Genomic DNA, 14446 nt, shown 5'->3' on the forward strand with positions numbered 1-14446 from the left:
AGTTCAAAGATTTTAGGGTGATGTTACGCTTGGGGCAATAGACTTGAGGCTAAGATTACACGAGACAGAAACTCAGGTTTCCTGACTCCCATTCTGATGAGAGTAGGGGCAGAAGACTATGTCTTTTAATTTCCGTCCCCCCCCCCCTTTTCTAGGTCGAGGGTTGAACAGGAACTTTATCACATTTGTATGTCGTTAGGTGACTAGAAGAAAACTGCCCTTAAATCTTTAGTTTTTAAGGCTGCAACAGGTTTGCTCAATGTTTCAAGCGATTACCAGTAAAAGTCATATTGTGCATTTCGCCCGTGACTGCACTCCTTGTAGTTCAGATGATAAAGTCTGATAAAACAGTTTGGGTGGATAAAGTTTCTTAATATGGCGCAGGTGTGATGGTTAGTCGTTGGATTCTTCCTGTTGCTCGCCACCCTTCCACTGAGTAAAATAAGTAGGTTTCTGTTTTTTTTTTTTGTCTTTTTGCCATTTCTAGGGCCGCTCCCTCGGCATATGGAGGTTCTCAGGCTAGGGGTCTAATTGGAGCTGTAGCCACTGGCCTACGCCACAGCCACAGCAACGATTTTTTTTTTCTTGTTAAACCAGGGACACTGCCACAGGGGGAAGGCCTAAGGGTGAACCCTCCCTGGGGCTCCCTGGTACAGCATTTCTTAAACTGAATGTTGAAGGGGATTGCAGATTGGCTTTTAGGCACCCTCCCAGTTTTAAGACCGTGATGGTTTGGCTGCTTCAAAGTCTTGTTCCCTTTATTTTTCTTCAGGAGAGTGATTGCCCCTCTCCTGTCCTTGTTTTTTTGACCATAGTCTACGTTTTCATGAATTCACCAAGAATTTATTTTATGCCTCCCATCTAGAGGCTGTTTGGTGAGGGACTTAAGTCTTTGGCAGGATTTCTACCAGCATATAGTCCATAATCTTGTGGCATCCTCAGTGGTGAATGTCAGCCAAGTCTGAACATAAAACTGTGAAATTATCAACATTCCAAAATGATACTGTTCTTTCATTATCTAGATTCATTTTTTCTAAATTTTAGTTTTCTTCTTAAAGGTATTTTACCTAATATATGTAAGTAGGGTGATTCATAATCTGAGATGGGGAAGGCTGATGGAATGAAGAAAACTCAAGTAGCAGCCTTGATTCTAATTCTAGCAGGGCTTGATGTGCCCCGGTTCCTGACCTGCCATTCTCCACCCTGTCTCTGATGATGGTAAAAACAATTAACTCCTAGCTCTAAGTAGATGATTGTGTGACAGTGGATGGCAAGGACCTTGCTGTCATTGAGAAGTAAGGTTTAAGTTATTTTGCATACATCCAAGTTTTGAGATTAGAGATAACAGGTCTTTTTCTAACATAGGCTGCAGACATTGACAGAAGTAAAAAGAGACCCCTCGAGAATGATGAGCCTGTTAAAAAGAAGGCAAAGAAAGCCCAAGAAAAGGAAGGAAGAAGTGATTCAGTGATGTCCGAGAACCCTGGTAAGCTCTGCGGCAGTTTCTCTTCATTCACCAGCATGGCTCTGATACGCTTGCATTCTTCCAAGGGCAGAGGAAGGTATTGGAGAATTGAACCATGTTTTGCTTTGTGGAGAAAGGTGGCCCCTTCATAAGTGGTGGTGAAGGTAGGGGGTTGGGGAGTGGAGGTAAGAGCTGGATTTCTGCAGTTGGGCTGTAGTTCTCCCAGTTTTCCCTCAAGCTAATTTCTGTTTTGATTATGAAAGTAAAACATTCTTGTTATAAAAACTACAAACAGTACAGAAATGTAGAAGGTAGACATTCACAATCCCTCCCTTTTAGTAAAGCCTACTGAAATTTTGGGGGGTGCTGTACATTCTTCCAGGTTTTTCTGTTTATTCACATCTGTATGTCTACATATAGACCCACAAATTAGTTAACATTTTATAAATTGTATTATACTGTATATATTACTTTGCAATTATTTTTTCCCACTTAGACCATTTTGAAAAATTTTCTTTTTACTTTTTGTGTCTTTTTAGGGCTGTGTCTGTGGCAAATGGAGGTTCCCAGGCTAGGGATTGAATTGGAGCTGCAGCTGCTGGCCTACACCATAGCCATAGCAAGGTCGGATCTGAGCCGAATCTGTGACCTACACCACAGCTTACAGCAACACCGGATCCTTAACCCACTGAGCGAGGCCAGGGATCAAACCCGAGTCATCATGGATGCTAGTCAGATTTCGTTTCCACTGAGCCACGGTGGGAACTCCTGAACAATTTTCAATGTCAGGACATATCCTGTCCTTTTTTAAATCATGGAGCTGCCTTTTCTGTATGCTAAAAGGTTTTGGATAAAACCGCCGTTTCTGAGCTCTTGTCTAGAGGAGGTGTTGGATACAGACGGTTGAGCAGATTTTCCTCTTGTTTTCGGTCTTAGACAATTTGTGATAAGGGAGGAAAGAAAATGCTCCTTTCTTCATTATCCCCAGAGAATTAGGTAAAGAAAATGATACCAAAGAAAATGATTCAGTGGATCAGGGATGTAAGATATCTGTCCTTCCTCAAAAGGCAAAATTTGGATTTAGGGTCAGCATGAAAGCCTTAGTATGAAATAACTATGGGAATGGAGACACGTGGCTTCAGAGAAGGATAAATCTGATGATACCCTTTCCCCGGTCCTACCTGAAAGGACTGTGATAAGATGCATGACTTGACACATCTGCCATGTGCTAATGTTGGCATTTTCTACGTTTTTTTGCTTCATTACTCTGTATCGAGTATCTGCAGTACCTGTTTCTTTACCTGAACTATTCAGTTTTTCAGTAAATTCTCCAAGCCATTAATGAGCACCCATTGTTTACCAGCCATTGTTGTAGAGGCTTTTTGTAGTTCTTCTTCTTTTTTTTTTTTTGCTATTTCTTTGGGCCGCTCCCGCGGCATATGGAGGTTCCCAGGCTAGGGGTCGAATCGGAGCCGTAGCCACTGGCCTACACCAGAGCCACAGCAACGCAGGATCCGAGCCGCATCTGCAACCTACACCACAGTTCAAGGCAACGCCGGACCGTTAACCCACTGAGCAAGGGCAGGGACCGAACCCGCAACCTAGTCGGATTCATTAACCACTGCGCCACGACGGGAACTCCCCGCTTTTTGTAGTTCTTTATTCTTCCCAACAACCCTTGTTATCTACCTTTTATAGAAGAGGGAGGCAGTAGGTGAGAATGGAGGGTTACCACATTACCCACTAACTTACCCAGGCACCCAGGAGAGCCGAGGTGGAAACGGGGTGACAGACTTGAAGTGTTTTGAAATAAAACCTTTGCTACTTGTTAAAAATCCACACTCAGAAAGGAGAAAGAGGGGCATTCACCAGTCAAAACTGGATGATTGCTCTACCTCAATTTTTTTTTTTTTAAGTAACAGAATCATTAAGGTATAACCACATGTGATATAATTTACCCATTTAGCATGTGCAATTCAACGACTTTTCATATATTCACTGAAGTGCGCAACCCTCATTAAAGTCAGTTTTAGAACATTTTCATCATCCGGAAAGGACCTCAGTACCTATTAGCACTCACTTCCTATTTTCCCCCAATGTACCCCCCCACCTTGCCCAGACCTAAGCAAAGGTGAATCTATTTTCTGTCTAGAGATTTGCCTATTCTGAACCTTTCACATAAATAGAATCATACGATATGTGGCCTTTTTGTCTGGTTTCTTTCTCTTAGCATAATGTTTCCAAGGTTCATCCATGTTGTAGCATGTAGCAGTACCTCCTCTCTTTAAAAAAAGATTTTTTCCTTTGGCTTTTTAGGGCCCCACCCATAGTATATGAAAGTTCCCAGGCAGGGGTCCAGCTGGAGCTGCAGCTGTTGGCCTGTGCCACAGCCACAGCAACATGGTACCCAAATCATGTCTGTGACCTACACCATAGCTCATGGCAACACCCGGTGCCTGACGCACTGAGCAAGGCCAGGGATTGAACCTGCAGCGTCATGGATACTAGTCAGATTTGTTTTGCTGTGCCGCAAAGGGAACTCCTTAAATTTTTTTTCGATTTTTTTTTATTATGGTAATACATATATATATATAATGTAAATTCTACCATTGTAACCATTTTTAAGTGTATATTTCAGTGGTATTAATTACATTCATAATGTTGTACAACCATCACCCCCATCCATTTCTAGAAGTCTTTTTTTCATCTTGTAAAATTGAAACTCTATAGCCATTAAATATAGCTCTCCATTTTCCCTCCCCCAGTCCTTGGCAATAACCATTTTACTTTCTGTCTGATTTTTAGTACTCCATGTCATTCCTTTTTATTGTTGAGTGATATCCCATCATGTGGATCTGCCTGAGTTCCTTTTTTCCCTCAAATATTCATTGTCTATACTATATATATATATATATATATATTTTTTTTTTTAATGGCTGCACCCGTGGCATGTGGAAGTTATTGAACCCATGTCTCCACAGCCACCCAAGCCACTGCAGTTGTATTCCTAACCCATTGTACCACAGTGGGAATTCCCCAAACAATTTTTGAGAACCTGGGATCTGTAGACACTGATTTGTTGTTTTCAGTTCTTTGTAGATGTTTAACTTGTATAGAGAATCATAAGCCTGATAAATTTTCACACATTGAGTCACCTATGTAACCATTGCTTAGATCAAGAAGCTATATTGCTAAGACCCCCAGAAATCTCCTGTGCTCTCTTGACTGACAACCTCTCCTCCCCACAGTAAGGATAACCACTATCCTGACTTCAGTGTAGACTAGTTTTGCTTGAACATTGTGTTTAGTGCAACCAACTTAAAATATGTTTTTAATAGCCAAAGGTGTTTCTTTTTTTTTTTTTTTCTTTAACCTGATAGATTATTTTATCTGTAAAACAGGTTACGAAACAGATTTTTAAAAATCGGGAGTTCCTGTTGTGGCGCAGCAGAAACGACTCCGACTAGGAACCATGAGGTTGCGGGTTCAATCCGTGGCCTTGCTCAATGGGTTAAGGATCCGGTGTTACCATGAGCTGTGGTGTAGGTTGCAGATGTGGCTCAGATCCTGCATTGCTGTGACTTTTGTGGCACAGGCCAGCAGTTATAGCTCTGATTAGACTCCTAGCCTGGGAACCTCCATTTGCTGCGAGTTTGGCCCTAAGAAGACAAAAAGACCAAAAAAAAAAATTAAATCTGTTTATGGTGACACTTCAGCATCTACTCCATGCATCCTTCTAGATTAAAATTCTTTATTTAGGAGTTCTCTTATGGAGTAGCGGGTTAAGGATCCAGCATTGTCCCTGCAATGCTTTGGGTGACTGCTGTGGTGCAGGCTCAGTCCCTGGCCTGGAAACTTCACATGCCATAGGCATGGCACAAAGATAAAAATAAAAATAAATAAAATTCTTTATTTAAAATGTAATTCTCCTACCTCCTTGATCCCTTATAACTTAGGCCTAGAGGGGAATGCCTCAAAAGAGAGGAGAGGAAAAAACTATTCTGTATTTGCAGTTTATGATACACAAAATATTAAATCTTAAACAGCGAAGTTAATTTTGGTGAAAGATTTTTAACAAGGGATTTTCCATCTGTTTAACATGTTGGGACAGCATCTGGTGGCCTTGTTTCTAGGTTATATCCTCTTAAGGGCTCAGAGTCATTAGTGATAATGCTACCAAGTCTTAATCTCATGTTGTGGCAATTTGATAATTCATTTCATTGCATCTTCAGAAATGGAAATAATATAAGGTTTTAAGTATAGGAATAGGGAGTTCCTGTCGTGGTGCAGTGGAACAAATCTGACTTGTATCCATGAGGATTCGGGTTCCATCCCTGGCCTCGCTCAGTGGGTTGGGGATCCGGCATTGCCGTGAGCTGTGGTGTAGGTCGCAAATGCGGCTTGGATCCCACAGTGCTGTGGCTGTGGTGTAGGCCGGCAGCTATAGCTCCGATTGGACCCCTAGCCTGGGAACCTCCATATGCTGAGAGTGCAGCCTAAAAAAAAGTATAGGACTATATTAAGTATAATATGGGGTTGCTAAGGCTTATTTGGGTACTGTTAACCAAAAATAATAGACCAGCCAGTTATTTTACCAGCTAAATGAATTCATTTGGGAGTAGTCAAGAACTGCCCTTCATGACATGCAGCTGTGGCAAACCACACACAAGTTGGGCAGGGCAAAGGAGAGGAAATTTTATAGAAGAGAAGAGAGTGTTGGGTGGGGCTTTTATAAAAGTCTGTGGACAGAAAGTCTGTTGGAGGAAACTGGGACTTCCCAAGTTTTTTTGACTGAGTTGTGACAGTCTCTCTTGGTTGCACTGTTGCCAGGCAAGGAGAACATCTTCCTGTCTCCTGCTGGTGTGGGAAAGCAATGTCACTCGCTGCAGGAGGTGCTTGGTATGTCTCTTCCTTTGGCGTCTGTGTTGACTTTGGGTGGTACGAGCAGGAGAGCTCTCCCTTCTGGCCTCCCACCTCCATTTTAGTGAGCTTTCTCCTTTAATTTTCATAGTACTCAATTTTCCAAGAGCTCGGTTTTCCGCAGTGGTTACAGTCTTCCTCAAGGCCCAGTGGAAGGACTGGACCTCTGTCTGTGTCTCTCAGGCCTGAGGGTTTCCTAGCTCTTGGAGGCTTTTCACTTCAGAAGGCTTCCAATGTAATTTTTTACCTTGAGGGCCTTATGCGGTGTTAAAATTTCTCTTGGGTGTCTGTGAGGAAGGCAATGAAAGATTTTGGCTTCCCTAGGTAAGCGTCATTCTTCCCACCAATAACATATTCATGGTTCCCCCTGGTTTTTTTTAGAAGACTCAAGATAGATGATCCTAGGAGCATTAAGAAAAAACTAACTTTGGGGAACTTGCATATGCCACGGGTGCATATGGAAATTAGACAAAAACAAATAAACAAAAAACCCCTGTAACTCTGGGTAATTTCTTGTGTACCAGTTCTTTCTCTTAATGTGTTTTATAGTTCAGGAATTATAATGGTTTGGTATGTTTTATTTTATTTATTCTCATTTTTTTTTACCACATCCATGGCATATGGAAGTTCTCAGGCCAGGGGTTGAACACATGCTGCAGTTGCAATCTGTGCCACAGCTGTAGCAACACTGGATCCTTTTTTTTTTGAAAAGCACATGTCAACATTGAATGAATTTCCTGCCACGTGGTTTCAAGCTACCAGGACACAGGCCCCACCCACACCCTTAATCTTCTCTTCAGCTCCTCTGCTGAAAAATTTGGCTTTCACGATGACGGGCTGCTTTGGGAGCTTTTCCTTCCCCAGAACTTTGTAGTAACACAATCACACCACGTCAGTGATAGGAGCATCTCCAGTCTTGTTTTTTGCAGCATTTACCCGTGTCTGCTTGCTGACCAAGGTCCACGTTTATCAAGGTTGACACTTGGGCAGATGCTCTGGTTCCTCTTTAAGTGGTATTGCCTCATTCCAGCTTTCCCAAAGAATCCTGGGTGATATTTGTCAAAGTTGATCCTGTGCTGATGCAGGCCACCCTCATTGCCCCCGGCCTCCTGGGTGCTTCTGGTGTTTGCTGATGCGGCCTTGGCTCATGTGGACCTGAAGTTTCTGGGTCTTCCTTAGTCTGGATGGCATGTCGGTGGCCGTGATGAAAGAGAACACTGGATCCTTCCTGTGAAATTAGATTGTTATGATCATTATACAACTACAGATGTGATAAATTCATTTGAGTAATAAAAAAGAAAAAGAAACAATTAGCTAATTAAAAAAAAAAAAAAAAAAAAGAAAGAGAACACCGGATCCTTAACCCACTGTGCCACACTGGAACATCCCATGATGGCTTCATGGCAGAATCTTCCTTGGCAGTGCTGAGAGGAGGGTGGTGGAGTGGGAAGCGTGGTGAGAAGAAGGGCGTGAGATTATTAGCCATTGAGGGTCTCACCACATCACACTAAATCCTGACTGCCGATCCAGCCAAGCAAACCCTGAAGTTTGTGGAAATAAGGCTGTAGACATGGAATATTTTGAAATATGAACTTTATTGTTTACTTAAATAACTCACGAGAAGAAAAGAGGGAAGTATTCACTAGCTGAAAGAGTCCTTGGCTCCCTCACCTCAGTTTTTAAACACTTCAGTTTTAGATATTATTATTATTTTTTTGTATGAGTGTAATTCTAAGACTTATAGCCCACCCTCATCCCGGAAAACTTTTTTTTTTTTTTGTATTGATGGGAGGGAAATCTTTATATAATATAAAAATTTATAGTACACTTTTAAAGGGTGATTCAAGTAGTTATCCTGAAAAGTGAAAGTTATAGTAAATAAGGTGAATATATATATACATGAAAAGAGATTTCATGTATACACTTTTCTACCTACAAGATTTATGGGAGACTGGATAAAGTATACATCTAAAGAGAGGTTTAAATATAAATATAAAAAGATTAAAACTTTTAGAAATGAATGAAACACAGCTGTTGCTCACAGAGTGTTTTTGTGGACATAGGAAGGATAAAAGATGACAAATGCAGTCCTGGTTTCTTTATATTCAGTAGTAACTACCCAATAGAATTGCTCCAAGGGGAAAAATAATGTATTCTGGTGTATATGTGATAGTTTCCCTTTTTTAATGCATTGTTTGCTTATTAATAACTGCTGATTGACAGAGAGTGGTAAGTGCTATAGAGAGATGTGACCTTGTTATAGGAATTTAGAGAAAGAAAAGATTATTATTTTTTTTTTTGTCTTTTTGTTTTGTTTTGTCTTTTTAGGGCCTCATGTGTGGCATATGGAATTTCCCAGGCTAGGGATCGAATTGGAGCTGTAGCCACTGACCTACGCCACAGCCACACGGGATCCTAGCTGCATCCCCAACCTATACCACAGCTCACGGCAACACCAGATCCTTAACCCACTGAGCAGGGCCATGCATCAAACCTGAGTCCTCAGGGATTCTCATGGGGTTTGTTACCATTAAGCCACAACAAGAACTCGAAAAGATGATTTAAAACTGGGAGAATTAGCAGTTGAAGCAAAAAGTAGTCTTGAGATGGGTCTTGATGAAATGAATACGACTCGACATGTAGAAATTGGGGGCAAGGGCATTCCGGGGATAAAGACTCTCTTGGGCAAAGCTGTGGAGGCAGGAAAGCAGGTGTCCTGGGGCTGGTGATTTGGTCTCCTTGGTGAATTCCTGGAAATCAGACAAAAACAAAACAAAATCAACTAGGAACCATGAGGTTGAGGTCAGTATCTTTACGTCTTTCCCATGAAGCTGGTCAGTTTCTCCAGTCCAGAGTCTTCATAGCTCCTGCCTGGAGAGAGAGCTCTGGCTGCCTGTGTTCTGAGAACTGGTGAGAAGAGGCTCGTTTCTCAGCCTCCAGAAAGCCTATTTTCCCATTATTTTTCTGCCTTAGGCACAGTGCTGCATCTCACCTGTGCTTCTTTTGCCTTTTCTAGAGAAATCCCCAGTCTTCTTCTGAAGTGGAAGAAGGAGGAAGCCCTTGAGCTTGGAGTGGGGTGGGAATATAAGGATTAAATTGTTTTTGAACCAATCCACTTTATCTTAGAGCCTCCCTTTTTTCCATTTCCAGAGCTACTGGTGCCCTGATTCGTGAGCCATTTAATAGCCTTTTGTGTTGTCAATAGGTTCTTGGTTTTCTTTTCTTTTCTTTTTTTTTTTTTTATCCTTTTACCATTTCTTGGTCTGCTCCCGTGGCATATGGAGGTTCCCAGGCTAGGGCTCCAATAGGAGCCACAGCTGCGGGCCTGTGCCAGAGCCACAGCAACACAGGATCCGAGCCTCGTCTGCAACCTACACCACAGCTCACGGCAACGCCGGATCCTCAACCCACTGAGCAAGGCCAGGGATCGAACCCACAACCTCATGGTTCCTAGTCAGATTCATTAACCACTGAGCCACTATGGGAACTCCGGTTCTTGGTTTTCTTTACTACTGACTTTGGATTTAGTTTTCAGGTATGCTCAGTTGGTTATTGCTCATCCATTTTCCTTCTAACTTCAGATATTTCATTTGAAATTGTCACTGCGCCTCTTCTCTCTGCCCTATTATAATTCTTAATGGAGTTCCAGGACCAAGTGAAATTAGATGTATATTTCCGTATGCCGTCTTCACTCTGAACCCAGAGTTTATTTCCTTATCACACTTTAGTTAGATGCATTGCTTTAGTGAGAAGCCCTCCCCATCCTTTTTTTGGCCTCGCCTAAGTCATGCATGTGCAAATTCCTGGGTCAGGGATCAAACCCACACCGCAGCAGTGGCTCGAGCCACAGCAGTGACAACGCTGGATCCTTAACCCACTGAGCCACCAAGACACTCTGAGAAGCTCCCTTTTTAAAAATCCCATGCTATTTATGAATCGACATAATGAGACAGAATGTATTGTTGTGTTTTCTTCTGATTTGCTAAGAACCAAAGAAACATCAGAGGACCAGGACAGTTTTAAAGTCTCTGGAAAAACTGAAAGAATTCTGCTGCGATTCTGCCCCTCTTCAAAACAGAGTCCGAACAGAGCCTCTTCGGGAGCGGTTTGCAGTTCTGCCGAAATGTACTGATTTTGATGATATCGATCTTCTCCGTGCCAAGAATGCAGTTTCTTCTGAAGATTCCAAATCTCAAACTAGTCAGAAGGTGTGTCACTGTTGTATAGGTAAATACTCGGTTACCCAGAACTGTCGGTTCTGCAGTGCCCCTAGGTTCTATGAGTTCACTCAGGGCAGTGGTTCTCGGACCCTGGCTCATCATCCAAATTAGCTGGGGTAGGTTTTTTTTTAACTCCTGGAGATTTTGATTGACTGTGTATGAAGGAGGATGGATTGTTATATTAAAAAACCCAAAACAAAAAAGTCTCCCAGCTGATTCTAATGAACAGCCTGGATTAGGCACCACTGACTTGGGGGGATTCTTTATTGATAATTAATATAAGTACAGTTTCTTATAGTCCTTAGTTTCCGTGATTATTCTGGAAAATCATGGTGGGTAAGGTAACTTAGATGTTTTGAAGTTTTCAGATGGATGTAAATTCAAAGGTAAACCCAAGGTATATGGGTTTCTTAGATTTTCCACTGTTTTGTGATTATTAGTGTTTTTCACTTTTGTGAAATCAGGAAATTTAACTCTTCATCCATCATTGCAATCTACAGTTCAGAAGAGTGGTTCTCAACCCAGCTTTATTTTACTTTTTTTTTTCTTTGCTTTTTAGGGCCACTCCTGCAGCATATGGAAGTTCTCAGGCTAGGGGTTGAATCGGAGCTTCAGCTGCCGGCGTACACCACAGCCACAGCAACGCCAGATCCAAGCCGTGTCTGTGACCTACACCACAGCTCAACTGCAATGCCAGATCCTTAACCCGCTGATCAAGGCCAGGGATCGAACTTGCAACCTCATGGTTACTAGTTGGACTCATTTTCCACTCTACCACAGTGGGGACAATCCAAAGCTCTTTCTCACATCTCTTTAACAAATTGTGGTTCTTTTCTTGAGTAAAGATTATGGAATATCCTGTCTTTTAGGCTGTGCTTGGAAATTTAAACATGAAGTGCAGCTTTAGCTGCTGGCATGCTTATTGAAAATGGTTTTGCCTTCCTGCTGAGAGAGAGACAGAGTCAAGCCTACTGACTTTTTGTGCCTTATATGTCTGGGAATAAATGATGAAAAGAAACTCGTTAATTATAATTGGTGTAATGAAATCCAATTTAAAAAGATGTGAAACTTTTATAATTTAGGTTGTCAAAATTTGCTTAAATATACAATAGTTTGGCTTTTTTTTTTTTTTTTTAAGTGCCACATCCGCAGAATATGGAAGTTCCCAGGCTAGGGGAACAGAGCTGCTGGCCTGTGCCACAGCCACAGCAACGTGGGATTCGAGCTGCATTTGCTACCTACACTCACAGCTAACCCACTGAACAAAGCCAGGAATGGAGCCCATGTCTTCATGGATACTAGTCAGGTTCATTAACCACTGAGCCATGATGGGAACTCCCATTGGCTCTTTTTTAAAAAGTTGTTCACTTTGAAAAAATTCCAAGCCCTATAAGAACATACTGAATATACTATATACCCTTGTAAAAACTTTCACTCGGATTCACTAACTATTAGCTTTGCTGCAATTTTTTTCCCCAAATTTCCTCTATTTCTCTCTAGAACTGTTATTATGATGATTACTTTTGAAACTATAAAAGTCTTTTTGTTGCTAGGACAAGGCACTCGGTCATTGTGGATCATCACAGAGGAGTTCTGAAAACTCCCAGAAAACTTCTGATTCTAAACCATCTAACAAACGGACCAAAAGCGTCTATACCCCCTTAGAGTTACAATACTTAGAAATGAAACAGCAGCAGAAAGATGCAATTTTGTGTGTGGAATGTGGCTATAAGTATAGATTCTTTGGGGAAGATGCAGAGGTAAGTTGTTTTCTCAGACACTATTTCATGTTTTCTTGTTCAGCCTTAAATATTTTATTTTCTGACCTTATGAAAAAGCTGATATGATCAGTACCTTTAAAAATACTTTCATTTAGGTGTTCCCTTGTGTCACAGAGCATTAAGAATCCGGCACTGTCACTTCAGTGACTTGGGTCACTGCTGCGGCGTGGGTTAGATCCCTGGCCCAGGAACTTCCATATGCCACAGGCAGGGCCAAAAATAATAATTTCCTTTAAAGTAAAAGCTAAATATAAACAGAAGCAAACTTGATGGGTTAGGAGATGAAGGGTCTCTATTGAAATGTTAGTGCTTATGCTCCATGGTGCTGCCCCGGTACTTTCATCCATGGAAAGGTGATTGGATGAATCCTTTAGTGAATGAACCGTGATTATGTGGGTATTCTTAGAGGACTCAAGCAAGATAAAAATTTTGAGATATGCATAAGTTCCTGTTTACCCTTAATTTTTGAATTTTCATAGCCAAGAACATAGTGAAATCTCAGTGGAAAAAGCGTATTAACTCTGCCAGCCACTAACAGGTGTTTGAAGTCTTACAGTTCTCTGTATATCAGTTGTCTTGCTATCTTAGTCTAAGATGGGTTTGTATTTAAGCTAGGGTATTTGGTGTCAGCCTAAGGTAAGGTTAACAGTGAATCTGAGCATTTAAGGGCAAGCTTAGGGCAGGTGTTGCTGATGACGCTCTATTGGAATAATGATGATCCCTTGGTTTTAGGCCGGGTTGGGTCATACACATCATTAAAGGGTGATGAGGTGGCACATCTGCCATCTCATGACTGGGAAATGAAGACTTGGCCAACTTTCTTCCAGTTTCCTGAACCCTGTGGCAGGGAAGTTGTGTTCTCTAGTTCACCTGCCATTATGCTATCTTCCGTGTCATGAAATTAGACTTTGAAACAGCATCTGCATGTTTCCTGAGGACAGGAATGGCATGGTTGGCCTCCTATAGGTGAAGGGGTGAAAGGAGACCCTGTTCTCTGCCCTGCTCTAGGTTGAGTGCTAAAGCCTGCCTTGACTGCAGTAAAAACTGATGTTTTCTTGCCTTGCTGTGATGAACTAATACAGCTCAGAGGTTGGTGGTGTGGGGTTGATTCCAGTTCCATGGCTTAGTGGGTAATATCTGAGCCATGGTGCTTTTTAGAAAAAAGCAGGGTGCCAGGTGGTACTGCCTGATTCTGCATTTCTGTCACTCGGGTGTCATTAATTAGCTAACCAGACAACATTGGAGCAAGTCTGGTCTCAATCCCTCAAAGGTGCCCTCTGTCAGGTTCATGATTTATGTATACTCTGTAATATCTCCTAATTTTCAGTCCTTTGCAAATGCCAAACAACAAATTCTTCTTCCATTACGGTCTCATACGGCCTGTATTGTGCGGGGAAAGCTCAGCACTTTAAGGGTTTGATTGATCTAAGGACATAAAAGCAGGCCTGTCATATTTTTCTGAGTCATTTATAGATAAAGATGTTGGCCTTGAGGTTTGTCCATGGACAGTGTTAAAAAAGATTAAATCATAGGCTTTTACACAGGGAATGACTTTTAAACGTTTTATTGATGTTCCACACAGAGAAGTGCACAAATCCTAAACTTATACCTTGATGGATTTTTAACAAAATGAAACACCACCACACGGGGAACCTTGGAATAGACCTTTATTGATATTTTCTTTCTCAATTTTTTAGATTGCAGCCCGGGAGCTCAATATCTATTGCCATTTAGATCACAACTTTATGACTGCAAGCATACCGACACACCGACTGTTTGTTCATGTGCGCCGCCTAGTGGCCAAGGGATATAAGGTCAGCTTTGGCATCAACTTGTGGAAAAAAGGGATTGGAGTCTCTTCCCAAGAGGGAACCATTTCTAAGGTGGTGGGGCTGTGATTAGTTTTGGAATTTGGCATTTTAGAGAAATTAAAGTTCATAACAATTATTAACATTATATCTTCATGACATATTATTTTTCACATATTAGATGTTTAAGGTCAAACTTTTTTTTAACTCTTTGATAGAGTGTTTCTTAGTGATTTACCCAGACTTCTTGCA

The 14446-nt window shown here is 41.6% G+C and overlaps 1 protein-coding gene and 1 pseudogene across 15 annotated transcripts in view; one reads left to right on the forward strand and one right to left on the reverse strand.

Moving 5' to 3' along the window:
• The window catches only part of MSH3 (mutS homolog 3), a 197439-nt gene that overhangs the window by 498 nt on the left and 182495 nt on the right, over positions 1-14446 (forward strand). For 12 of the 15 annotated variants that reach the window (XR_014838121.1, XR_014838122.1, XR_014838129.1 and 9 more), the window contains exons 2-5: positions 1366-1486; positions 10373-10593; positions 12159-12365; positions 14084-14200. Coding sequence is in view for 4 of the 15 variants with exons in the window: in XM_021084495.2 (XP_020940154.2) it covers positions 1366-1486; positions 10373-10593; positions 12159-12365; positions 14084-14200 (666 nt within the window). In the remaining 11 variants the exon portion in view is untranslated. Of the gene's footprint in view, positions 1-1365; positions 1487-6295; positions 6365-10372; positions 10594-12158; positions 12366-14083; positions 14201-14446 lie in introns of all 15 variants that reach the window. The other 3 variants (XR_014838120.1, XM_085013912.1, XM_085013913.1) reach the window with 1 other exon arrangement.
• Positions 7135-7576, reverse strand: LOC146405611 (large ribosomal subunit protein uL15 pseudogene; annotated as a pseudogene).

This window comes from Sus scrofa, chromosome 2 (genome assembly GCF_054392235.1).
Source record: "Sus scrofa isolate SSC_HxYL_T2T_F1_AM1 chromosome 2, Sscrofa_HxYL_maternal_Yorkshire_Landrace_v2.0, whole genome shotgun sequence".
In the NCBI taxonomy this organism is placed as follows: domain Eukaryota; kingdom Metazoa; phylum Chordata; class Mammalia; order Artiodactyla; family Suidae; genus Sus; species Sus scrofa.